This window comes from Zootoca vivipara, chromosome 15 (assembly GCF_965207765.1).
Source record: "Zootoca vivipara chromosome 15, rZooViv2.hap1.1, whole genome shotgun sequence".
In the NCBI taxonomy this organism is placed as follows: Eukaryota; Metazoa; Chordata; class Lepidosauria; order Squamata; family Lacertidae; genus Zootoca; species Zootoca vivipara.
This window is the reverse complement of record NC_142598.1, coordinates 31,820,625-31,847,295: the sequence shown is the minus strand read 5'-3', so window position 1 is coordinate 31,847,295 and position 26,671 is coordinate 31,820,625. Positions and strand designations below refer to the sequence as shown.

The 26,671-nt window shown below is 44.6% G+C and overlaps 1 protein-coding gene across 1 annotated transcript; it reads left to right on the top strand.

The window, feature by feature from the left end:
• Window positions 1–1,811: 1,811 nt before the first annotated feature.
• On the top strand, window positions 1,812–25,650 carry LURAP1L (leucine rich adaptor protein 1 like). The gene is made up of 2 exons (XM_035097016.3): window positions 1,812–2,596; window positions 24,845–25,650. The coding sequence occupies exons 1-2, from the start codon at window positions 2,333–2,335 to the stop codon at window positions 25,220–25,222; spliced, it is 642 nt and encodes a 213-aa protein (XP_034952907.1). The 5' UTR covers window positions 1,812–2,332; the 3' UTR covers window positions 25,223–25,650.
• The last annotated feature ends 1,021 nt before the right edge of the window (window positions 25,651–26,671 follow it).

Genomic DNA, 26,671 nt, shown 5'->3' with positions numbered 1-26,671 from the left:
AGTCCAACCCCCTGCCAAGCAGGAAACATGTCGTTCCAGATGACCTGTTTATTGTGCATTCATCCTGATTTGCTCATGCAAAGTCTGCAGGGGGTGATACAATGCCCACTGTGTATTGAAAATTCATTGGGATTTTTCTGCAGGGAGGTTACATGACATCACATCAAGCAACTGCTCTCTCACACATTCCAGTGCCTTTCCCAATCACTTTCCTTCCTGCAAAGGGCACTTCCAGACTGTTGCTATTTTCCGGTGGGATTGAATCACATACTGGCAAATACAGTTTGAACACTTAAAATGGGAAGGGAAGCCTGTTCAACCAACCCACATACCCCAAAGATGTGGGTTTTTTTGTGGTTAAGGAAATGTGTTTTTTGTGGTTAAGGAAAGTGACAGGGAATGGCACTAGAGAGTGTGGGGTAACTCTTGTTTTGCTGTAACATCATCTAACCTCTCAGCAAATAAAGGTGAATGGATGCTCATTAAATAGTCAGCATTGTTTAATCTCCCTGCAAGCAAATCAGGATGAATGCTCAATAGGCCGGTCAACTAGAAGAACCCAAAATGCCAGATTATTTTTGGATTCATTGCCTAAATGTGCAAAATCTATTTTAATTGTGCAATGTGAAGTTGTCAATACACAATTGAACCCCTCCCACCAATTAGTCTGGAAGCACCCATACTGAATGCTTAGATCCCACATAGAATCATAGAATTGTAGAGCTGGAAGGGACCACCAGGATCATCTAGTCCAACCCCCTGCAATGCAGGATATTTTGGTCCAACATGGGGCTTTAACCCCCTGACCCTGAGATTAAGAGTCTCATTGTGTACCAACTGAGCTATCCTTATTAATAACAAACTTGTCTGCCTGTGAACCCTTATGAACCCAAAAGGGCACAAACCAAGCAGCAGAGGAGACCTCTTGGGGAATGCCAAGATTCCCAGAAGTGGGGAGGGAGGGGGACTAAACTACCCCAATGAGGACTGAACATGATCAGTGTCACCATTGATTTCTGAAACATAGCTGGAGGAATGAGAAGGAATTAAATGGTGAATCCTGTAAGAGTGCAGCTAGCTAGAACTAGAACCCTGAACAGGATTACTGCATCCTGCAATTTTTTTGTCATAAATTCCACTTGAATTACTTTATGACAAACCCCTGAACTAGAGAATGATAGAACAATCCTAACCAAGGCTATGCTGCCTTCAGACTGCAATGCTATTGGATCACGGCTAGATAGGAATAGTAAATTGTTGTTGTTATTGTTATTTATACCCTGCCCATCTGGCTGGCTTCCAACTCATAAAAAAATAAAATAAAACATCAAACATTAGAAACGTCCCTAAACAGGGCAGCCTTCAGATGTCTTCTAAAGGTCGGATAGTTGTTTATTTCCTTGACATCTGATGGGAGGGCGTTCCACAGGGTGGGCGCCACTACCGAGAAGGCCCTCTGCCTGGTTCCACTCCCTATGGGGGTGGAAACGCTTCTTCGGGTATAGAGGGCCATAAATTAACAAATGCTGGAAACGTTTAGGGAATATGAGGAGTCCCCTAAGTATTGCGTTAAAGGGCTGTCTTTCCTCTCGTACACCTGCCTTTCGGCAATACTCAAACGACTTGGATTGAACTGGCCGCACCGTATAGACGAGCCAGTAGGACCGGTTGCATCGGAGGAGGAAGCGGAGTCATTGCGTAATTGTTGCTGGGGGATATAGAGGGAGCTCTTGCAACACCCGCGCGCGCCGGGATCGCTCAGCAGCAGAGCTGAGCGTGCTTATTAATCCGGGAGGGCGCTCACTCCAGCTGATCACTCAAGTCTACCGGACTTGAGAAGGGATCGGAATCGGGTGGAGGAGGAGGGCAGCAACTCTCCAAGAAGTCCCTTCTCCCTCCTGATCTTCCAAGTAGCAGTAGCTGGCTTTTGCTTCCTTGCAACTTCATTGCGGGGGATCTGCACTCTGCAGCCGCCCGGCTCGCGGTTTTTTGTTTTGATTTTTCCGGCGCAGGCAGCTGGTGCAACAACCGCAAAGGCTGGAGTTTGCAAAATCCAAATAATGCAGCTGCCGAGAAGCGGCGACAGCGGCTTCTCCTGCTGCTGCTGCCTCCCGCGGCGGGTCGCCTGGCCGGCTTGTCGCTGCTCGGCTGCCGTGCGCCCCCGCCTCTGACTGCCGCGGGCTGCGCGCCTGGATTACCGAGCGCGGACTGGCATGGAGAGGTCGGCGAGCGCCGGGCGGCGCGGCTGAAAAGCTCGCCTCTCTGCGCCTTCCCTAGCCGCCGAGTACAGCTCGCTTAATCCGAAAAGCCTCCTTCTTCCGCTTGCCAAGCCATGGAAGATTGCTCCGTGCCAGATCTCCGAGACGTCGAGCTCAAGCTGGGGCGCAAAGTCCCCGAGAGCCTGGCGCGCTCCTTGCGCGGGGAGGAGCCCGCCGTCTCCCTCGCCAGGGAAAAAGAGCCCGAGCAGCCCGCCGGAGGGCCTGCCACCCCCGGCTTCTGCGCCTCCCTGGGCCCCAGAGCCGCCATACTCCGCAGCAGGAGCTCCAGCGCCTTGGAGAGACTGGAGACCAAACTGTACCTCCTCCGGCAAGAAATGGTGAGTAGAGTACGCAGCTCAAGCGCCCTGGCGCACCGCCGCGAAATAACAACAAAGGACAGGCAGGGCTCTAACCATTACTCCGCTCTCCTCCTTTGCGCGCCGCTTGCTGTCAGCAAGCCTTGGTTTTGCGCTTGCTGGGAGACATGCCGAACTGGTGCGATTCTCGTGCAATTCGAAGAGCCGCGCTCCTTCTTTTTGGAGCACTCTCCTCTCTTTTCTCCGCCAGAATAAATGATGTCAGAAACCCAAGAGTAAAGTTCTCAGCGACATCCGTTACAAAGTATTGGAGCGAGGGCTGCTTAAGATGCCGAACTCAAGCTAGGGCCAGTTTTTGAAGTTTTTTAAAAAAGCAGTAGAATAAAAAGGAGAGTGCCTCTGAGCAGGTGAAGAAAGCATTTCTCGCACTCCCTTTTTGGAGTCAGGAGCCTACAGATCTAGAGTTAAGCTTTGCTGCTCATAAGATAGGGGCTCCAATCAAGGCTGAGAGACTCACTCGGCATTTCTGTTTTTAGAACTGAATCCCGGAGGTGTTTTATTTTTGCCACTGTGCTGTGCTTGTGTGTGTGGTTGGCGTGGGCGGCGTGAGTGGGAGAGCGTGGCTGTGCTCCCAGTGTTCATTTGCAGCACTTAATCCTCATTATAAGGCACAGCTAGTCACCTGCCCACAAAACAGCTACAGGCAATTAATTGTCTGTAGGCCTGGCAACTGGATCTAAAATGTGAGAAGTGGGTGTGACAACTCCACAGGAAACTCCATGTTGCAGGGCTCCACCTGCGGTCTTGCTCTAAAAAGAATGGAATCAAGAGTAGAGGAGGAACAGATCTTGTGGCCAAGCCCTATAGGTTTATATGCAGAAAAAGAAAGGGGAGAGGGGGAATGCTCAAGTAGCATTTGTCAATAATTTGTGCCTGCTGTTGCTGGATCCCTCAATATCTATGTATTGACTCACAAAGGATTCAGTATTTTGTAATGAGTTTGGATGCTCTGAAATATAAGAAACAGTCCTTATGGGAAATAATATACCTTGAAAGTAAGGAATGGGGCCCAATTGTGGGTTTGGCACATTTCTTATCATGCTCAGAACGAAGTGGTAGGGACGGGATAAAAAACTATATAAAGAGGCAGCGCTTTCCATGAATCAGATTTTTCCCAGCGAACCAGCTTGCCAACAGACGTTTTTCCTCTTTGTTTGGCATTCACTTGATTCCATCCTTTTCCCCCTGGAAATGAACTCCACCCACCCACACCTCCCATTTTTTCCTTCTTTTTCTGCCCCTTGCCCTGCTCTCGAGGGCTTGGTCTTAATTCTGAATCTCTTCTCAGTACCATGGCTAGTTCCTGGAATATCATGATGTCATCATAAAGAAAATGTGTCACCGAGCACGTGCAGAGTATATTCCTCCCTCCAATGAATTCCTGCAGCCACATACTTAGCTCGGCACCTTGCTTTTGAAGAGGATAGATAACTGCGCTGCTGATAACTTGCAGAATCAGGGATTCGTATGTTACGTGTTGCGTGTTGCAGATATGTTACACACTTGTGCAGGGAAAAAATGACAGTGAAAATTTTGAAAGCCTAATGCAGGCATCCCCAAACTTCGGCCCTCCAGATGTTTTGGACTACAGTTCCCATCTTCCCCGACTACTGGTCCTGTTAGCTAGGGATCATGGGAGTTGTAGGCCAAAACATCTGGAGGGCTGCAGTTTGGGGATGCCTGGCCTAATGGGTTCTCAAAAATAAGGCCTCTCAAGGTGCTCACTAACACTGAATTTTACCCAACTCCCATTGATTTGAATTTGTCTGGGTTGGTTGTGTCCATTCAATTCACAGGGTCTGCTAATATTAATATTATTTATTTATTTATGCCACACATTAAAAAATTCCCTAAACAGGGCTGCCTTCAGATGTCTTCTAAAAATCTGGTAGTTGTTTTTCTCTTTGACATCTGATGGGAGGCCGTTCCGCAGGGCGGGTGCCACCACTGAGAAGGCCTTCTGCCTGGTTTCCTGCAACTTGGCTTCTCACAACGAGGGAACCGCCAGAAGGCCCTTGGCGCTGGACCTCAGTGTCCAGGCAGAACGATGGGGATGGAGATGTTCCTTCAGGTATACTGGGCCAACGTTGTTTAGGGCTTTAAAGGTCAGCACCAACACTTTGAATTGTGTTCAGAAATGTACTGGGAGCCAATGTAGGTCTTTCAAGACAGGTGTTATATGGTCTTGGCGGCCACTCCCAGTCACCAGTCTAGCTGCTGCATTCTGGATTAGTTGTAATTTCCGGGTCACCTTCAAAGGTAGCCCCATGTAGAACGCATTGCAGTAGTTTAAACGGGAAATAACTAGAGCATGCACCACTCTGACAAGACAGTCTGCAGGCAGGTAGGGTCTCAGCCTGCGTACCAGATGGAGCTGCGTACCAGATTGACCTGCGCCTCCATGGACAGCTGTTGAATCCAAAATGACTCCCAGGCTGCACACCTTGTCCTTCAGGGGCACAGTTGCCCCATTAAGGATCAGGGAGTCCCCCACACCAGCCCGCCCCCTGTCCCCCAAGAACAGAACTTGTCTTGTCAGGATTCAACCTCAATCCATTAGCCGCCATCCATCCTCCAGCCGCCTCCAGGCGCTCACACAGGGCCTTCACCGCCATCACTGGTTCCAATTTTAAAAAAGAGGTAGAGCTGGGTATCATCTGCATATTGATGGACACACAGCCAAAAAACCCTGATGATCTCTCCCAGAATGGGGGAGAGGATGGAATCCTGAGGCACCCCTCAAGTAAGGGCACAGGTCTGAACACTCATCCCCCACCATCACTTTCTGAACACGGCCCAGGAGGAAGGAGCGGAACCACTGTATGACAGTTCCCCCAGCTCCCAGCCCCTCAAGATGGTACAGAAGGATGTTATGATCGATTGTATCAAAAGCCACTGAGAGATCAAGCAGAACTAGGAAACAGCTTTCACCATTGTTCAACTAGCTCGACCAAGGCAGTTTCAGTCCCATGATGAGGCCTGAATCCTGACTGGAAGGGATCCAAATGGTCCGCATCCTCCAGGCATATTAAAAGTCACAATAATTTTAAAATAAACAACTTGTATCAAATGAGGCAATATTCAATAATCTATTGGAATCCAATAGTAAACAGTAAAATTACGCAAACATCATAATAAATAATAATTAAACAGTTTACACTTATCATTTACAATTACTAATCTATAATCAATAAAAAATAACAGCAAATCACAATGCATAAAATACTGCAAAACATACAAACCCATGTAAAAGGACCATATTGAGAAATAAGGATATACAACATATATTTTTTGGACTTTTCCCAGCTGCTTCTGCTGTTCTCAAAGCCATGGCCTGGGAAAGGCTCCCAGGGCTGGAGGGTGGGGCAAGCCATTGCCTAATGAGCAGAAAGTTGTTCCTCTGGAGCAGAGCAGCTCTCTTAGGAGCTCACTAAACTTTATTTACAACAGACCTATAGGTTTCACTCCTATTCAAGCAGCTGCAGAACTGTCTGAAAATGAACTCAGCAATGCACAGCCCATGAGCTCTCTCGACAGTAGAGGCGGGTCAAATGAAATGAAGTAGTTCTAGTCCAGCAGAAGCTGGATTCAAGAAGTTGGTTTGAGGGGGGACATCCCTCCCAAAAAACCTAGTGGCCCCATTTGTGCATGTAGTTCTGAACTTGAGGCATTGTTCTTAAATTGAAGTAGAAGGCTTCATTCAGGCAACAATGTTCCCGTCCCTCATACATTGGCATGTATGAATTCATTGTAGGAATCTCCTCCTTCCTCCTGTTCACTGACATAGCTGAGGAGAAGATTGTGGTCTGTAATATTATCCATTACAATCGTACCTCCGCTTACGTCAACTTCAGGATACGTAAGCGGCAAACCTGGAAGTATATTTCCTGGTTTTGCTGTGTGTGCATGCGCAGAAGTGCTCTACCGCTGCATGTGCACATGCAGAAGCAGTCCCTCCAGTTGCAGAAACCTCAGGATCCGATTGGAGCTCCAGAACGGATCCCGTCTGCAACCGGAGGTACCATTGTACAGCTAAAAAATTGAACTTCCACGTTCAATGAGAGTATATTCTTGAACAACAGATCCAGGTTGTGGCCATAGCATAGCCTCCAACATTTCTCTGATGAAAATTGGGGCGTCTATGTCTGTCCAGCTCATAGGCTTCTTAGGTATGTTTGGCTGGTTTCTGAAGAAGACAGAAAGCTGGTCTCTGTGGTCTGATCCAGCAAGGCATTTGCATATAGCCTCTGCTCTCAGATCTCAAGAACAGGCCATTGTTTTGCTTATCTACCTTGAGTTTGTTGATAGGACTCTAAAGTCATTGTGCTGAAACGGGGACTCCTCACCCGGAACAAGAGATCCAAGGTTGTTTCAGCTACACACCCTCGCCGACTATTTCAATCTTCCCTCTGAGATATCATTGTGTTTCTCTAAATATGAACATCTTTAGAGATAACAATCCTCCTACTGTTTATGTAATTACTTTCCTGGAACGAAAGGAGCCATTCCTTCTCTTCCAGCTCACGTCAGCTCAACACCTCTTTGAACTTAAGAAGACAGAGGTTGACGCGAGTTTACAGGTTGATATCCCAAACACAGCCATAGTCCTGAGCAGGCCTGGTCCCTCCAAGATTGCTTTAGGATCTTCCCTGAAATGCTCAGCTTTCACGTTTAGAAAAGTCTCTGGCTTTTTAACTAGGGAAGGTATGGGAAATGATTGGCAGCGGCACCCTTGGGCAGCAGCTGGGACCCAAGCACACGGACAGGGTTCACCAGACTGATTTTGGGCAGTCTCCTCCTCCTCCCAGCCCCCGGGTGCAGATGTATGGTGGCAGTGGCTGGGAATCCACCTGCCATTTTGATTTTCCCACAAAGCTATGGGACAGCAGATGTAGCCTTGCAGAAAAACTAAAATGGCAACTGACTTCCTTGGTTTCTGGGCATCTGGGAGAAGAAGCAAGTGGACAGGGGGCACTACTGACGGAGTCCGGGCACATTCCAGGGCACTTTGCTGGAGGACCCCTGCGGACCCTCCAGATGTCCCTATTTTCCAGGACAGTCCTGGATTTACAGAAGCCATCCTGGTTCCTGATTTGATACTGAAATGGCCCCCTTTTCCTTAGGAAATCCCAATTTTTATCAGAGAAATGCTGGAAGGTGTGGCATTATGCGACCCCTGAGCCAAGCCACCCAGAGTGACTGGGGCAAGCCTGTCAGATGGGTGGGGTATAAATAATAAATTTGCTGTTGTTGTTGTTGTTGTTGTTGCTCTTGTTGTTATTGAATAACAATATTTTCACCAGAGAGATGTTGGAGGGTATGTGGTGGAAGTGGTTGGTAGTCTGCCTGCCATTTTGATTTTCCCACAAAGCTGTGGGACAGCGGCTGTTGCCTTGCAAGAAAACTAAAATGACAGCTGATTTCCTAGGCTTGGCATCTGGGAGAAAAAACAAGTGGGCAGGGGGCTTCACTGATGGAGTCTGAGCCCACTCCAGGGCACTTTTGCTGAAGGACCTTTGTTGCCCCTGTGTCTTAGAACCAGCCCTGCTATAAGACAAAGCACACGGGCAGTAATCTGCCCAATTCCTCGGGACAAAGTACTGTGCCTTCTGCTGTCTGGCGAATGAGCGCAAACATACTGGAAATAATAAACACTATTATTATTATTATTATTATTAAAAAAGAAGTTATAGAATTAATTTGTATGTTATTAATATTCAATGTAATAATGTTTTTACGTTCTGGCTGTTCTGCAATGATCCCCCAACCCCTTAGGCTCATTCATAACAACATTTCCACCGACAGGTGTGTTCCCAGAAGACTTGGCAATGCAAATGGGCTGTGTTACTCAACTACTGTACCTTAATCCTTCCCAGTTTAATGTCAACAGTAGTAGTTTAGGGAAGCAAACAGGTTTGTGGCTGCTTCCCAATCCGTAATTGCTGCTGTGAGGAATTGCAAAACTTGTCCGAAGCCTTGCAGAACATTTCCTTTGCTACAGTGGTAATGCAAAGTCTTTATTAAAACCCTTAAGGATGTTTTAAGAATAAATGAATAAAGTAATTCCATGTCCAAACCATTCCCAAAACAGTAATAGCTCCTAAATATATTAGACCAAAATGTAAATATTAGTTTGCCTCAGTTGCATTCAGAATATGCGCCGTCTTATTCCAAGCCTGTTATCAGCCATCTCATGTTAGCATTTTAATATTGCATACCATGCTTGTAGTAATTAGTATTAGCTAATTTTTTTGCAAGGGCCTCTGGGTAGAACAATTTAATGCATGTAATGTCTAGCAAGAAAATGTACATTCACAAAGGACCTTAATAGAACAACCGAGTAAGCACAAATTTCAAGAGCAGAGGAGGGAGTAGGCTGCATTGTTCTTGGAGCTGTTTCTTACCATGATTTGAACATGTTTGTTTTCCATTGGCCCTTATGACAACAACAACAACAACAAAACCGTTTATTGTGAGGACCATGCCTGTACACAAATATCAAGACAACAATAATTAAAAATGTTAAAATTCATTACATACTATCCCAACAAAACCTTCATCCCGCAAAACAGAAAGAGAAGGAAAACAAGCAACGAGTTAAACAGATGATGAAGGGGTCTTTACTTTATCATCCATAAATCTTTCCCTGGCTTTCATGGCCTTCATCACAAAGACCGCTACCACATGGGTAATTTGTGGGTTAGCATCAACTAACAAAATTTTTACTCTATCTTCAGGATTGATTATAGAGTTGGGTATAGTTTGCAGCACCGCGTCTTTAAAGCCCGAGTAAATGGGGCAATAGAGGAGGTAATGTATAAGATCCTCTTTAATTTTCATGAAGCAAGGGCATAAAAGGTGTTCTGCTGGGATTTTTGTAAATCTACCGGTCAGGTATGCAGTTGGCAATGTTTGAAACCGGGCCATGGTGAAAGCTCTCCGAAGGGTGGGATCAGTGATATCCACCAGGTAGTTGGCACAGATTTTGACTGCCTTTACTCGGGGGAACCAGTAGGAAAACCCATAATTTTTTATCTTCGTGGTGTCTAAAAAGGCGTCTTTTTCAAAGATCCATTCCCGAACTTTATCAGGGCTCCACAGTTTAAGAGTATTAAACTCGGGTAGATTGTATCTGGATACAATATCTAATAGGTTTTGATGCCAAATAGTATTATGTTGTAAAGATACAAAGGCTTTTTTAGCCAATAAGGTGTTTGAGGCATCTGCGAGGTTGATGAAAAAACACAGAAATCTTAAATGGGCCCTGGCAGACACAGAAGGTAATCCTACTTCCACTCTTAAGAAGGCTGCCAGAGTACCCTGAGGGAGGCCTAGAATTCTTCTGAGATAAATTTTTTGGAAGATTTCAAGCCGTTCTAGCAGCTTCTGATTCCATCCCCAGAGTTCTACTCCATATAGCATCTGGGGAATCACTTTTCCAACAAAAGCTTTTAGTGCCGTTGGCCCTTATGAAAGATATAAGAGTGTTGGACTAGGAGACCAAGATTTGAATCTCCACTCACCCACGACGCTCACTCAGTAACCTTGAGCCAGTCACTGTCTCTCAGCCTAACCTACCTCACAGAATTGTTGTTAGGGTACAGTGAGGAGAAAGATAACCATGTACACCACCTTGGAGGAAAAAAATATGGCATATAAATATAATAAATAATAAATAATATAACGTAAGAAGGATGTGGTAAAGCTAGAAACAAGTGCACACAATAGATTTTTTTTTTGCTAGGAAGATTATGGTGCTTTATGTTACACATACAGTGGTATCTCGGTTTATGAACACAATTGGTTCTGGAAGTCTGTTCATAAACTGAAGCGTTCATAAACTGAAGTGAACTTTCCCATTGAAAGTAATGGAAAGTGAATTAATCCGTTCCAGATGGGTCCGCGGCGTTTGTAAACTGAAAATTCGTAAACCGAGGTGTTCATAAACCGAGGTTCCACTGTACGTGGTCTGTGGCCCACCAAGCCTCAGAGACTGTTACTAGCAGCAAAAGAACAGCAGTTGGGGCTTTAATATGCCTCCCCCAGTGCTCCCGGTGCAGCCAGGTTCACTGTCCCTTTGCTGCCAACAGCAATATGGGGACAATGAATCATAGAATCATAGAATTGTAGGGTTGGAAGGGACCACGAGGGTCATCTAGTTCATGGCAGGAATCTTTTGCCCAACATGGGGCTCGAACCCATGACCCTAAAGAGGCTTGTGCTCTATGGGCCGAGCTCCATTCAGGCTGCATCAGGTCTCAATGGAGAGCAGAGGCTTTGACCTTGCCCCCCCCCCAACGAACTCCATTTTTGACCTCAGGCATGGTACTTCAGAATTGCTGAGAAAGGAGGTTAGAAATGGTTTGTGCGGGAGAGAAGAGGGCAGGGGAGAAAGAGGTTAGGGGAGGTTGTATCTGTGTGAAAGTTGTGTGTCTGTGTGATTGCGAGGGAGCACGACGTTTAGGATGTCTGTGTGAGGGAGGCTGGGTATTGGGGATGAGGGATGAGTAGGTTGCCTGAGTGAGATTCTGCAAGTGAATGTGTGTGTGTGTGTGAGAGAGTGCATTTGTGTAAGTGTGAGGGGAAGCAGACTTGGCCCTGTCCATTCCCAGATCCTGGCATATGGCCCCTGACTGACCACCCACTGCTTTATGCGGCCCACCTTGACTTTACATTGGATTAACTATTTCTACAGCCATTTCTAAAGGAAGTTAGATCAGCCTCCCTTAACCAGTAATGCTCCCATGGAGGAAAATCTTGCCAAGAAAATTATAGATCCAGTACCCTTAGGATTCAGAGAGTTGGAGGGCGGGGAGAACAACCCTGTTTCCTGGAGATCTTATTATTACTGACAAACAAAAGCTTTGTGTGAAATGGCCCCTGGTATCTCCAATTGGAGAGTGAAGTCAAATGGGCCTTAGAAAGCACTGCTAATAACAAGGCCAGTGGAAGTGATGATATTCCAGCTGAACTATTTAAAATTTTAAAAGATGATGCTGTTAAGGTGCTACACTCAATATGCCAGCAAGTTTGGAAAACTCAGCAATGGCCAGAGGATTGGAGAAGATCAGTCTACATCCCAATTCCAAAGAAGGGCAGTGCCAAAGAATGCTGCAACTACCGCACAATTGCGCTCATTTCACACGCTAGCAAGGTTATGCTTAAAATTCTACAAGGCAGGCTTAGGCAGTATGTGGACCGAGAACTCCCAGAAGTGCAAGCTGGATTTCGAAAGGGCAGAGGAACCAGAGACCAAATAGCAAACATGCGCTGGATTATGGAGAAAGCTAGAGAGTTCCAGAAAAACGTCTACTTCTGCTTCATTGACTATGCAAAAGCCTTTGACTGTGTCGACCACAGCAAACTATGGCAAGTTCTTAAAGAAATGGGAGTGCCTGATCACCTCATCTGTCTCCTGAGAAATCTCTATGTGGGACAAGAAGCTACAGTTAGAACTGGATATGGAACAACTGATTGGTTCAAAATTGGGAAAGGAGTACGACAAGGTTGTATATTGTCTCCCTGCTTATTTAACTTATATGCAGAATTCATCATGCGAAAGGCTGGACTAGATGAATCCCAAGCCGGAATTAAGATTGCCGGAAGAAATATCAACAACCTCAGATATGCAGATGACACAACCTTGATGGCAGAAAGCGAGGAGGAATTAAAGAACCTTTTAATGAGGGTGAAAGAGGAGAGCGCAAAATATGGTCTGAAGCTCAACATAAAAAAAAAACCAAGATCATGGCCACTGGTCCCATCACCTCCTGGCAAATAGAAGGGGAAGAAATGGAGGCAGTGAGAGATTTTACTTTCTTGGGCTCCTTGATCACTGCAGATGGTGACAGCAGTCACGAAATTAAAATACGCCTGCTTCTTGGGAGAAAAGCAATGACAAACCTAGACAGCATCTTAAAAAGCAGAGACATCACCTTGCCGACAAAGGTCCGTATAGTTAAAGCTATGGTTTTCCCAGTAGTGATGTATGGAAGTGAGAGCTGGACCATAAAGAAGGCTGATCGCCGAAGAATTGATGCTTTTGAATTATGGTGCTGAAGGAGACTCTTGAGAGTCCCATGGACTGCAAGAAGATCAAACCTATCCATTCTTAAGGAAATCAGCCCTGAGTGCTCCCTGGAAGGACAGATCCTGAAGCTGAGGCTCCAATACTTTGGCCACCTCATGAGAAGAGAAGAATCCTTGGAAAAGTCCCTGATGTTGGGAAAGATTGAGGGCACTAGGAGAAGGGGACGACAGAGGACGAGATGGTTGGACAGTGTTCTCGAAGCTACGAACATGAGTTTGACCAAATTGCGGGAGGCAGTGCAAGACAGGAGTGCCTGGCGTGCTATGGTCCATGGGGTCACGAAGAGTCGGACACAACTAAACGACTAAACAACAACAACAACATCTCCAATTAGAACAGTGTTGGTTTTTCCCCAACTTTGAGACCATGTTGCCATTTGGGCAAACATGCTGAGAATGGCTGGGGGAATTTAGTCAGGAGGGTGGGGTATAAATAATAAAATTCCTGTTGTGGTTGTTGAATAGGACATCCCTATTTTCATCAGAGAAATATTGGAGGGTATGAGCTTATTGGCCAGGTGTGTGTTCCTCGGGATATTCAGTTGGGAATATCCCTCCTACCACCACGCTGTGTTCTGTACGCTCCTGTTAACGTTTGTGCCTATAAGTACCTATTTTTACACCTCAATTTAGCAGTTTGTCATGACCCAAACCTCTCTGATCACAAGTCCACAGTGCAAGGCTCTAAACCAATTGGATTAAGAGGGATCAGCAGCTCAAAATCCTCATTCACCTGTCCAAATTCAGGCACACACAAAAGTTGTCCCACTCATACCACATATGGTATATATAGTATGTGCCGTGACTCCAAAGAATGAGCAATGTTACCGGGAGGGGGGGGGGAGAATTTCATGTCAAGGCAGGCATAGATAATGTGCAGATTTAAAGTCTATCCCCTGGATGTTTATATGACTCAGCCACAATTCAGCCTTCTTGCTTTGAGACAGATGTCTAGAGCACAGAATAACGAATTGATCGTGTGCCATCTGTTCCAAAATTTTCTGACACCACCAGCCGCTCCTTATCTCTGGGCACTGACCTAAATGTTTACACTTGTATTACTGTGTCTGACAACATCGGTAAGTTTGTACTAGGGATTTTCTAAGCACATTTCTTGCTCCCCTCGGAGGAGAAATGTGTGCCACATAAAATGTAGCCTTCCCCTGCCCTAGTCTTTTTTATTAAACAACTGCAATGTCAACGGCACTAATTCAGGATAGCTTTGAAGATCTCCAGTCCACCTGACTTCATTCATCCCTGTTTCCCAAGGACATGAAAGGGGGGGAAAGGAAACATTTGAGTTTCAATAGCTGTCTTTTCATGCTGCCGATCTTTCTGGTGCCATATGCTAGACATCTGTCTTTTATTACAATCAGTCCAGGCTCATTCAGGGATAGATGCGATGAATTAGCCCCCTGTTTATACTAGTTTTCATATGTAACTAACCTCTCCTACAGATCTAAATAACCTTCGGACACAACCTTGACGTTACACGTGGGCTCTTAAATCCGTGGATTTTGTTAGGCTATAAGGGCTGCTCAAGTCCACACTTCACACAGCTAGTGTTTCCAGTCCGATGCAAAGAATTGTGATTGCAAAGGCCTGGGATCTTTGCAACTGCAATAACGAAAAAGTGCAGGTTGTTTGTTTTTTAAGGGAGCAATTTTTCTGGGTCCAGAGTCCTTCCACCCTGCCCCCCCCCAGACATGAACAAACTAATAAAATTTCAAATGAGGGATACTACAGCTACAAGTTAACAGGACAAAGCTAATTATCCAACTAGTTAGCAGCTTCTCTGCTCCTTTAAGGGTCAGTGTCCTTGAAAGGTAGTCAGGCTACATCGGACAGGTTGGCACTGCGATTGTGTTTGAAGACAATTTTAAAATAGGGGATGGGCAAAACCAATGTAAAGATTACTCATGCTTTCGTGGGGTGTGTGGATGGGGGTACTGGTTCTAGATCTGGTTTTTAAGATTCAGGGCAGCAGTGTGACATGCAACAGCCTGTTTCTTAACTCTTGTGTTTGAAAGCATTCCTTTGCGTACTTTTCTAAGGTAAAGGTAAAGGACCGCTGGATGGTTAAGTCCAGTCAGAGACAACTATGGGGTTGTGGCGCTTGTCCACAGACAGCTTCCCAGGTCATGTGGCCAGCATAACTAAACCGCTTCTGGATTTTAGAGGTGTTTTATTTATATTTTTACTTAGCAGGTTTTATAATTAAGTGGTCTATGAATCTTTTCAAAGATAAATAAACATGTGGCAGCAAATGTAATTAATAGAAGAGGAAGGTGACAAGATGCACCCTTATAGCATCAGCCTGAAAAGCACTGTCATTGCTGCAAAACTGCTTCTTTCAGAGCTCTTATACAGTGGACCCTCCGGATACAAACTTAATTTGTTCCAGGGGTCCGTTTGCACCCCAAAAATTACATAAATAGAGGCACGCTTCTGCACACGCGCAATCGAGCGATTCTGCGCATGCGAAAGGTGCACAGAGTGCTTCTGTGCATGCACACATGGTGAAACCCGGAAGTATAAACTTCTGGATTTGCTGTGGCTGTAACCCGAAGATTCTGTATCCAGAGGGATACGTAAGTAGAGGTACAACTGTACTGGCAAAGTAGGGTTGCCAGCCATGCAGGGCAAATGCTGGCTCTCTTGGCCTGAAGTGACATGAGCTCTGCACCCCATAGTCAAATTTGACTGGACTGAACCATCAAGGCGTCCTAAGCTTTTTTTTCTTTTTTGAAAACTTCTTATAGTTGTACCTTGGTACTCAAATGTCTTGGTTCTCAAACACCGAAAACCCGGAAGTGAGTGCTCTAGTTTTCGAACATTTTTCAGAAGCCAAACGTCCAATGTGGCTGTCAGCTATTGTTTCTGGGGCACCTGCACCAATCAGAAGCTGCGCCTTCTGGAACGGATCAAGTATAGCGCTTTTGTTTTTGCTGTCCTCCTCCTCCTCCTCCTCCTAGTTTTAGTTACAGTCTTCTGGAACTGATTAATCCACTTTGAATTACTTTCTATGGGAAAGCACGCCTTGGTTTTGGAACAGACATCCGGAATGGATTAAGTTTGAGAACCATGTGTACATGATTGTGACTTAACGTTTGAGTAAGTTCCAGTTGGATAGCATTTTGCTGCACAGATCTTTAGGGTGGGGTGGAAAGGCTTGATTAATTGATAAAGATGATTGAAGCCAAACTTCATTAACCTTTTTTTATATATATAACCAAGGCTGACATGTATTTAATTAATATAATTTCATTGGCATCATGTATATGTATGCCACTGTGCCAGCAGAAATGCAAAACATTATTCATCTCTTTGCAAATGTAAATCATTAGCTAATCCAACAGTGAATTGCCTATAACTTTTAAGTTCTCCGTCCTTACCTTTAAAATAGGTGTTGAATATCTTGCAAGTGAATTTTCACCCTATGACAGCACTTATTCTGTATGCAAGACATAGGTTTGATTAGCCATCTATGCCATTATTATTATTATTATTATTATTATTATTATTATTATTATTATTATTAAAGTTGCCAGGTGTTTGGATGGGTGCCATCTTCAGGTGTTCCTTGCTGTAGGGAGTTAGGAATGGACAGATTACTTCTATTAGGAATCTGTTATCTGTTAGGAATGGACAGATAACTCTACTTCCATTTTATGTCACTTCTATCCTATAGGGGAAGCTATGACACCCATTAGCCCCTGCAGACACAGCCAATGACTAGGGATGGTGGGAGTTGGAGTTCAACAACATCTGGAGGGCCAAAGATTCCCAATATCTACACCAGGAAGGTCAAAGGCTGTGACAGAAACTGTAACAACTGCTCTTTTTAAAGAAGCAGTTGCTTCAACACTTAGTACTCTGAGGAAGATGGCAGGTTACTTGGTTTGGATTGGAAATCCATGAGTAGCATTGTCCCACCCATTCATTTTTGTGTGTGTGTAATTTGGAATTCCTTCAGCTGTAATTCCTCTTACTATATGGAAAAGGATTCAAAATGAGGCTCAGAAGCCATCATTACGAGTTTCTATGAAGTTTGCATCGTATAATTTAATTGGAATGTTTGGGCGACTAAATAAGATTGCAGTGATTCAGTTCCCAATCACACCTATCTGAGTTCAAGTCTATTAACGAAATGGCTCCAACACTGGTTCACAGCTGTGAAAACGTTGGGCTTATGTTTCAGCCCTCGCTGTGAATGGCGGCATTCAGTCTGTCCAGCTAGAAGCGAGTTCACGCTGCAATTAGATGTGCTGCTGACTGCACGACACCCTTGTATTTCAAAGGCCTTCAGGATGGGGTGGGCTGTAAATCTCGCTAATTAATATAAACAAAGACATAAAAAAAGGTTGTACTCAAACCTTCAAGCAGTGCTTAAATCAGGCCTCTCTCCTCTGAACTCTGGAGCTGGATTCCTTAATAAAGGAAGGGGGTTAAGTCCTTTCTCACCCAGTCTCTGTATGAAGCACTGCTGTCTTTCAGTCTTGTCCAGAGTGACCTTGTCTTGGTGTCCACACTGCAGCTTCCACCTTCTTCTGTCAGCGCGTTTCAGAATTCTAGTCTGATCGCTGCTCCATACTTTTCAAAGATGGGAAGTAGTGGTAGTAGTACAACAGCAATAACTCCAGGCATCTGCCTCATTCCTTTAAAAAGTTTGTACCCTTCCTCTCAATGGAAAGATCCTCATGGTAGCTTAGAACCAGGCAGTTGTTAGTCTCCTGGTTGATGGTTGGGGTCAGAATGGCCTTCCCCTTGTCCTGGTGTCCTTTCAGAGAGGCTGGGGGTGCTGATGGCGTGAGCCAAGGAGAACTGTATTCCAGGTGTGCAGTCCAAATGTAACTCATTACAGTGGTGCCTCGACTTACGAATTTAATCCATTCCGAAGGCACCTTCGTAAATCGAAAAATTCGTAAGTCGAAAAACGCCATTGGAAACACGATTTCCCATAGGAATGCATTGGAAATGGAAAACTTCATAAGTCTTCATAACCCTATCTAAAACCACCGCAGTTTTCTTTGTAAGTCGGAAAATTCGGTTGTCGAGTCATTCGTAAGTCGAGGTACCACTGTATATGGCAAACCAAGGAACATTGCAAGTAAAAGAAGATTAAGGCTGCATTGCTGCCACCCACTTACCTGGGGGTAAGTCCCATTGACACCAGTGGATCTTCTGAGAATATGTCTGTGGGATTGTGCTGTACATAGAGAAATACATGGTATCATAAAGGTAAAGGGACCCCTGACCATTAGGTCCAGTTGTGACCGACTGGGGTTGCGGGGCTCATCTTGCTCTATTGGTCGAGGGAGCCAGCGTACATCTTCCAGGTCATGTGGCCAGCATGACAAAGCCGCTTCTGGTGAACCAGAGCAGCGCATGGAAACGGCGTTTACCTTCCCGCTGTAGCGGTCCCTATTTATCTACTTGCACTTTGAGGTGCTTTCGAACTGCTAGGTTGGCAGGAGCAGGAACTGCGCAACGGGAGCTCACCCCGTCGTGGGGATTCGAACCGCCGACCTTCTGATCAGCAAGCCCTAAGCTCAGTGGTTTAACCCACAGCGCCACCCACAACCCATACATGGCATCATAGATGGAGGCAAATGTACAAGAGGCTTTGGGAATCATACTGTGACTTTCAAAGACAGAGAGCAGGAATTGGTGGGGGGAAATACTAGCCCTTCTTGAAGCTGAGATCATAGGAATGAGGAAGACCAAATGGAGTCTTAGACCCTAGCATGCCCATCTGGTGATGAAATCATCTGTGGCATGATGCAGGCATATAGTAGAGTCTTCAGCACACCTGCCTTCCTTAGTCATCTTTTGTACGAACTGCAGATACCCACATACATGACTGCATGTGGCTGCCCGTATTGAATAGGGTTAAAAAAAATGTAGTCTATCCATCGAGGCAGCTGATTATGCTTCTGTTTCACACATTGGTTTGAAAGTGAAGGGAAAGAAGCTATAATCAACTGGGCCTAAGTCTCAGTGTTGAGCTTTGACTTTCATTGGTTCCATAAGCTAGGATGCTCAGCCCCAATCCGTGATAAATTAGCACCATTGCAGATGCGAAGGAGCTCCACAGACCTCTTTCAATAAGCAAAAAGAAATGCTAGTGATGCAGCACATGAAACCATCCCTTAAAAAAACACAGTTTGCTCCTCAAATGGGTGTTTTGCATGTGCAGAACCTTCTCATTCATTTTTGAAGCGGCTGTACCAATAATTGCCATGCCGTGCCAAGATCTAAGTATACCAGAGGAATAGTCTTATGGTTCTGTGTATGATCTTCCACTCCACTTTTATGCAGCTCCACTGATTCGAATTGAAGCATCCTGATACAGATCTAATTCAGCGAAGCCATAACAGATATGTAGCAATTGGTAATAGTGGTATTTTAGGGTTGAGTTGCATGCCCTTGTTTCCACCACTGGTTAAACCTTTGCAGTCACCTATGTTGAAGCCAATATCCTGGTTGGTCTCAGCACTCATTTGGCTTCCCTTTCAATTAGCCGTCCTATGTCATTACAGGTTATAGTTGCATGGTAAGTTCCCAAACCCTCCCGGGATATTGTGCACCATCGCCATTGAACTCATCACATGCTCCGCAAGCCTTATTGGGAACGGAACAAGAGGAAATACATGTGTGATGAACCCTTTCATGGGACGGGGTTCTGTATGGCTTTCCTACAAATCTTAGATGCTGCACCCCAGAATGCACCATTCTCCAGAATACATAGAGCTGCCACTGAAAATGATACTCAGCATCTCAATGCACTTGTAGTTAATCCAGATTTCACAAGGTTGCTGCTTCATTGTTTAGATTGTCATAGTCAGTTCCTATAGTCCCTTGCAATATGAGAAGAAGAAAAGGGGATGGTCCACACTGCAGAAAATCAGCCAGTAATGAGAGAAGTGTTTATACAATGAAAAGCAAGTATTATTATTATTATTATTATTTTTAAAAAAAACACCAGTCACATGCTACATGTGTGTATGTGAGGGTGTTTTAAGGTGTGGAAAATTTAATCTATATTCCACACAAAACAGGTCCAACCTAGCTATAAAAATAAAATTGGAACTCTGAATGTGTGCTGTCAGAAATATTTTCCATATAGATAAGAGAAGAAATTAAAAACATAATGAAACATAATAATAGGAAAATAAAGCACTGATGGACAAACAGTATGAATGGAAAATAGTAATAAAACAGGGCATGAGCCAGCCAAAATTAAAAACATTTCAGCTTCTTTGAGTTTATTGAAGCATGTGCCTAAATCTCTCCAAGTGAAATCCTCGGGACTTAATAGTCCTGAATGGTTTGTGCCTATCGTTCAAATGCAGTCTTTGAACGGAACATCGCCTCTGTTTTGCGGGGTTCTGTAGACTTGGGAAGTGGAGAGGGAACTTGTAGGGTGACAAGGAAGTAGCCTCCTGATTGTGGATTGTAATTCAAGCTTGCCTTTTGGTTTCCACCACTGCTTGGATGTGCTGGTTTGAGGCATCCTATATTTCATGGCATTTTGTGAAATCGGCCATGGCAGCTCCATATTAGGAAGCCAAGCCATCTTAGGCATGTTGGCACCAATAGGTAAAACCTGTGCTATTTTTCTAGAAAAAGAGATGACGGAGCTCACCAGGAACTTCTCCCTTGTTCTCTTAGAATGGCAACGGTGCCCACCTGAGAGTTACTGGAGCTGAGCTCCTGTGAGCTTCTGGTTGAAGGGGAGGAAAAACAACCTGGGAAAAATATTAAAATGATACCTCTGCTGCAGCAGAAATGGTGTGTGTGTGTGTGTGTGTGTGTGTGTGTGTGTGTCTGTGTGTGTGTCTGTGTGTGTGTCAGACTCAGGACTAAGGACAGCCTTCTTCAACCCTTCTACTTCCGCAGAAACATTTCCCTGCTGAAATCTTGAGCTCCAGTCTTTTCTCCACACCTGTAAACAAGACCGATTCACTGGTGCTTAGCCGCTCAGCAGAAGGCTGCTAGGAAATGCTCCCTGCCAGGGGTACCAACTTGAAGAAAATATTGAATATCTTGTTTTGTTAGTGTTAAAGATATAGAAAGGCATTTGACTATATATCAAATTTATAGAATCACAGTCAAGAATCACATAGTTCCATCCTTATTTCAGACATTGTTATATATTCATATATCACAATGTTTCGCTGGTGATATCACCCAGCCCTACTCCAGACCATGTATGAGGATTTCCCTCAGTGCTGCTAATTACACAAAGTTGGTGTGGGGAGGACTGAGAACAGGATGCTGAATGAGATGGGCCATTGGCTTGAAATGTAGCCTTATTAGCTGATAAGGGTCCTTAAGTTGCGCCCAGGCAGGGACAGAGACAGTCAACAACGACACCAAGGGTTGAATCCAGAGAAAGAATTTAATTCTTAAATTTAAGAGACTCTTGGTGATCAGCTCACGACAAGAGTAAAGAAACACAAATTTGCAAAGATTATTACAGTGGAACCTCGGTTTATGAACACCTCGGTTTATGAATTTTCGGTTTATGAACCCGTGGACCCATCTGGAATGGATTAATTCATTTTCCATTACTTTCAATGGGAAAGTTCGCTTCAGTTTATGAACAGACTTCCGGAACCAATTGTGTTCATAAACCGAGGTACCACTGTATACACTTCTTGGGCTCCTTTCTCCCTCCTCTGTAAATGTGCGCACGCAAGGGGGTTGCAGGTTACAAGTCCATATAAGGAAAATCCGTATCCTGTCCTTCTCATAAACACAAGGGGGGTCACAAGTACATATAAGGATCTTCCTGTGTCCGGTTCTTCTTGTAAACACATGCTGACTCATGCTACCCCGGTAGCATCCTCAAGCAGCCTTGAGTGGGGGGGCTTGAGTCCCTGACTATCTTGCCTCTTGTGCCTGATATATGCATCATCTCCTGGTGTAGACCTTGAGCATCTCCTGATGCTCCTTGTGCTTTCTGGCAAGCCCATCCTGTCTAGCTATTGAATGTTTTCATTACACTTTAACACAGAGACACAGAGGCACTAAAAGCATTTTAAGGAGAAAAGCATCCCAGGAATATGGGGGCTAAGCCACACAATCAGAATTATACAATACAGGCAATACAAACTATAGGATCAGATCTAGCTCAATAACACAATTGGCAAACCTCTCTCCACAGATCCAGTAAGGTCTTCTTGTGTTTTTATAATATTGAAAAGCTACATCAGTTCCTAACCATGGCTGCTGTTATTGTAGTAGTTACCCTTTAAGAAACTAGGCTCCATTCCCATGCCTGGTTACTTGGAAGTAAGCCCTGTTGACCTCAGTAGTATTGCCTTTTGAATAAGCAAGTATTGGAATGCACTGTACTCATGTTGCTCCCAAGCTATTATTACAAATGGGAGGAAATTTGCTAATGTGATAATGATCACCCTTTAGGCTTGGGTGCCTCTCTCTCTCTTTTTACATCTATTGCACATGGAAGACTGTTCAGGCAAGATGGGTAGAGATAGGCGAGTCTTTAATCACAATAGCATTGCATTTCTAACATAATGATAGGTTGGAAGTACAATTAGAACTACAGCTGACACACTCCGGAATCCACCATCCAGCTAAGTGCTTGTGATGCTGCCTTGCTGGCAGTTTAAAATTCATTTTCCATAGGGGAGGATTTGAAGGCAATTAAAAATGACACTTAAAGAAATTCAAATAACATCTGTGATATGCTTGAAAGATCTGTGTTCCTGCATTCCAAGATCTCCAGGAAACAGGTGAGAAGGCAGCTGGAAGCACAACTGTAGCTCCTCTTTCTGCCGCCGTCTCCCAAACAAGACTTCAGGATTCAGTCGCCCAGTTTAAGGAAAAAATGGTATCAAGTAAGGTAGAAGAAGGAAATTATGTAGGTTTCTCCTTCAAAAGCATTTCCACCAGTGTCCCACCTCCCAATTCCTTGCTTTCTCTCTCATCCTACTGCACCAGTCACCACTGCTGGTCTAAACCATTGAGCCTCTTTGGCTTGCGGATCAGAAGGTCGGCGGTTCGAATCCCTGCAATCGAGTTCCCATTGCTCTGTCCCAGCTCCTGCCAAGCTAGCAGTTTGAAAGCACACCAGTGCAAGTAGATAAATATGTACCGCTGTGGCAGGAAGGTAAACGGCGTTGCCATGCGCTCTGGTTTCCATCATGGTGTTCCATTGCGCCAGAAGTGGTTTAGTCATGCTGGCCACATGACCTGGAAAGCTGTCTGTGGACAAATTCTGGCTCCCTTGGCCTGAAAGCGGGATGACAGCCACAACCCCATAGTCACCTTTGACTGGACTTAACCGTCCAGGGGTCCTTTACCTTTACCTTGGCAGTCACAGTACCTACAGAGATGGGGAACGTTTTCCAGCCTGAGGGCTGCATTCCCATCTGTGCAATTTTTTTGTGGGCCACGTACCAACAGTGGCTAGGCCCAGAGGCAAACGTGGGCAAAACTGAATAGAAATGTCACCTTTCTGTAGGCTGGTTTCTGTACACCCCTCCCTGACTTCCCACTAGGTGAGCACATTCCATCCATGCAAGGCCATTTTGGGGTGTGGCCTGCGGAAGGTGTGGTTGCAGAAGGTGTTTGGCCAACCAAGTGTCCAGAGGTCAGATGGCGAGACCTGGAAGGGACCACAATGGGTCCCCAAGCATGAGGTTCAAACTTCACCCCTGCTTTTTTGACTGGCTAGATCCAGGAGGGACTTGCAGGGCAAATGAAGGAACTTGTATGGTGGAACTAGGTTCCTTAGAAAGGCGGGTGGGTGATACAGAGGACAAAGGAGGGGCATGGAAAATTAGGGAGGAACAGTCATGGAAGGTTCATGAAATGTGAGAGGAATAGAAGGGGAGGAAGGAGCGCAACAGATGTGGGAATTGTGGAGGAAGAGCAATAATGCACCAGTTCTTTGGCCAGTAGTCAGGAACCATTGATCCAAACCACCAGAGCAATAATTTTTAAAAGAAGGCAGTGTGTAATTCAGGATATTTTGACAGACTTGAGATTTTAAAAGAATCTATGGAAAGAATTATATGGGGGGAGAGGAGGCTTGCCAAAACAAGATAAAGAGCTCACTTCCTCAGAGTCTAGAATGTTTTTTTTTCTTCCTCCAGTTCATTGTGAGTGAACAATGCAGATGTTATATTCATATATAGAAAAACAGAAGGCTTAAGTGAATAGTATAAAAGACTACATTACACAATAATTTGTATTCATTTTTTTATATAAAAGAAACCTTGTTGACTATCAACATGTATTGTGTACCACAAAATACCGGTATTGTTTGTGTGTGTTTATGCATGTATCTGAATCACAGCATATCTAGTGCTTATCTTTATTCTTAAATACTCATTTTAAGATTAGTGTTCTTACTCAAAATGAGTCAGCAGTGTGATGCAGCAGCAGCAAAAAGTCTAATGCTGTTCTAGGCTGCATCAACAGAAGTCTCAAGTCCTGCTCACAGGAAGTTATATTTAGGCTTGCCATGCATCAGGAAAATTCCTGACATGTCCTGGTTTTCAGGTGTACAAATGGCATCAGGGGAGAATGTTGCCAAATTGGCCAAATGTCAGGGAAAACTTGGATGTATGGCAACGAGATGTGGGGTGGGGAAGCTCCAAAAGCTTAAAACCACTTTTTTGGGGGGGGGGAGGTTTCCTCTAAAAAGCTCAACAACCCTAGTTATATTCCCACTATATTCTGACTTGGTCAGATCCCACTTGGAATACTGTGTCTAGTTCTGGGTGCCACAACTTAAGAAGGATATTGACAAGCTGGAATGTTCAAGGGTCTTGAAACTAAGTCTTATGAGGAATGGATGAGGGAGTTGGGGATGTTTAGCCTGGTAAAGAGGAGACTCAGAGGAGATAGCCATATCTCAAGGGCTGCCACATGTAAAATGGAGCAAGCCTGTTTTCTCCTGCTCTAGAAGGGAGGACTCAAACCAATGGGTTGAACGTTAATGCATTCCTAAGCAGGCCTGTGTTGGGTCACATAAAACAGGATGAAACTGAATTATTACAATTGTGTGTCAGTTTGAGTCCATGGATGAGTTGATCGATCTGAATCCAGTGTACTGATGAATTGTTGTTCTTCTGCACGCAGGTTGATCTCCGAGCCACAGATGTCAAACTAATGCGGCAGCTACTGATCATTAATGAAAGCATCGAATCGATCAAGTGGTTGATTGAAGAAAAAGGGACGATCACCAGCAGGGGCAGCAGTTTGAGCGGCAGCCTCTGCAGCTTGCTAGAGAGTCAGGAGACCTCGCTGAGAGGCAGCTACAACAGTTTGCAAGACGGCAGTGATGGGCTGGATGGAATCTCCGTGGGGAGCTACCTGGACACTTTGGCGGACGATGTCCCCGGCCAACGTACTCCTTCAGACATGGACCAGTTCAGTGACTCTTCTCTTATAGATGACTCACAGTCCCTCCATAAACATCCCAAGATTGAGTCCGACGAGTACTACTGTTTTGGTTGATGAAAGGAGAACTTTAGGAGGGACACATGTGCACTTGTATTTATGATTCTTCTATGCTGCTATTTGTTTTAAGCATTTTGAAAGCACCTTTTAAAACACAATCTATTTTAAACCTGCTTTAGTCTCTCTGCGGTTGCTCCTAGATTTTTTTCCCCCTCCTGGGTGGTTTTCCTCCTCCTCCTCCAATCTCTCTCTCTCTCTCTCTCTCTCTCTCTCTCTCTCTCTCTCTCTCTCTCTCTCTCTCATCTTAATTTATTGCTGTGATTTCTTTCTTCTCTTTTATAATATAACTTTTGACCATTTTTTACAAAAATATATCTATATATAAAGGTGAAGGAAATTAATTTTAACTTCAACGCAAAGTGTGGAGATGAACTTTTGCTGAATTCTACATCTGATTGACAATAAAACGCTTTCTATTATCCGTTGATTGGAGGTAAAGAATTTTTTTATCATCTAATGGTATAAGTACATACTTTTTCATAATTCAGCTGGGAGTTGTCAAGGAAAACAGCCAAGCAGTGTGGTGGCTGGTGGAGTTTGCTTATTATGGGCCAGAAGGAAACGCCACAAAACTCTCCTCATAAAGCCAACGCACACATTTGAGAGAGAAAATATGTGATAACGCCCTCCTGGGCCTTATCGACTTCAGAATGGAAATCACACATTTCAGGAGTGGGGAATCTGTTTCTTTAGAAAAGAAAAACCTATACATAAATATTTAGAATACGAACGAGAAGGCCAAGCCACAAACCCTTTCCCCTGGCTTACTAGCTTTCCACATACCAGGAAATTATGACATAGAAGATCATTCAAGAATTCAGCCTGTAGTCCTAAACACATTTACTAGGGAGTAAGCCTCATTAAATGCAGTGGGAAACGTCTGCTAACACGATGAAATTTCTCCTCTCCCCCACCCCCCCCAACTCCCATAACTGGCTCCAAATTCTCTGTGGCAAATTTGGGGGTTACGCAGGGAATCCCTTGAGCCAATGGTATCTATTTTGTGGGCAGATGAATGCCATTGGATTCCACCCTGTGGGAGTTCACATTTATTATACATGTGGCAATCTTTGCCACAGAAGTCATAGAATTGTAGAGTTGGGAGGGACCATGGAAATAATCTAGCCCAACCCCCTGCAATGCAGGAATCTCTTGCCCAAAGTGGGACTCGAACCCACAACTCTGAGATTAAGGGTTTCATGCTCTGCCATCTGAGCTATCCTCTACTTTAGCCAGCACAATACACTTCCTTTTCTCTTCTCAACTCATGCTTTATGGGTCAAGTTGTGATTCTAACTTACATGAACCATTGTACCTGAAAAACAGGAAGATTCTCCTCCACCACCTGGCAAGAATATTCAGGCCAACTGTGTGAGTACAATCAGAGGAAAATCACATTTATTCTGGGAGAAAACTGCAAACTATTAGTACTAGGAAATACTAATA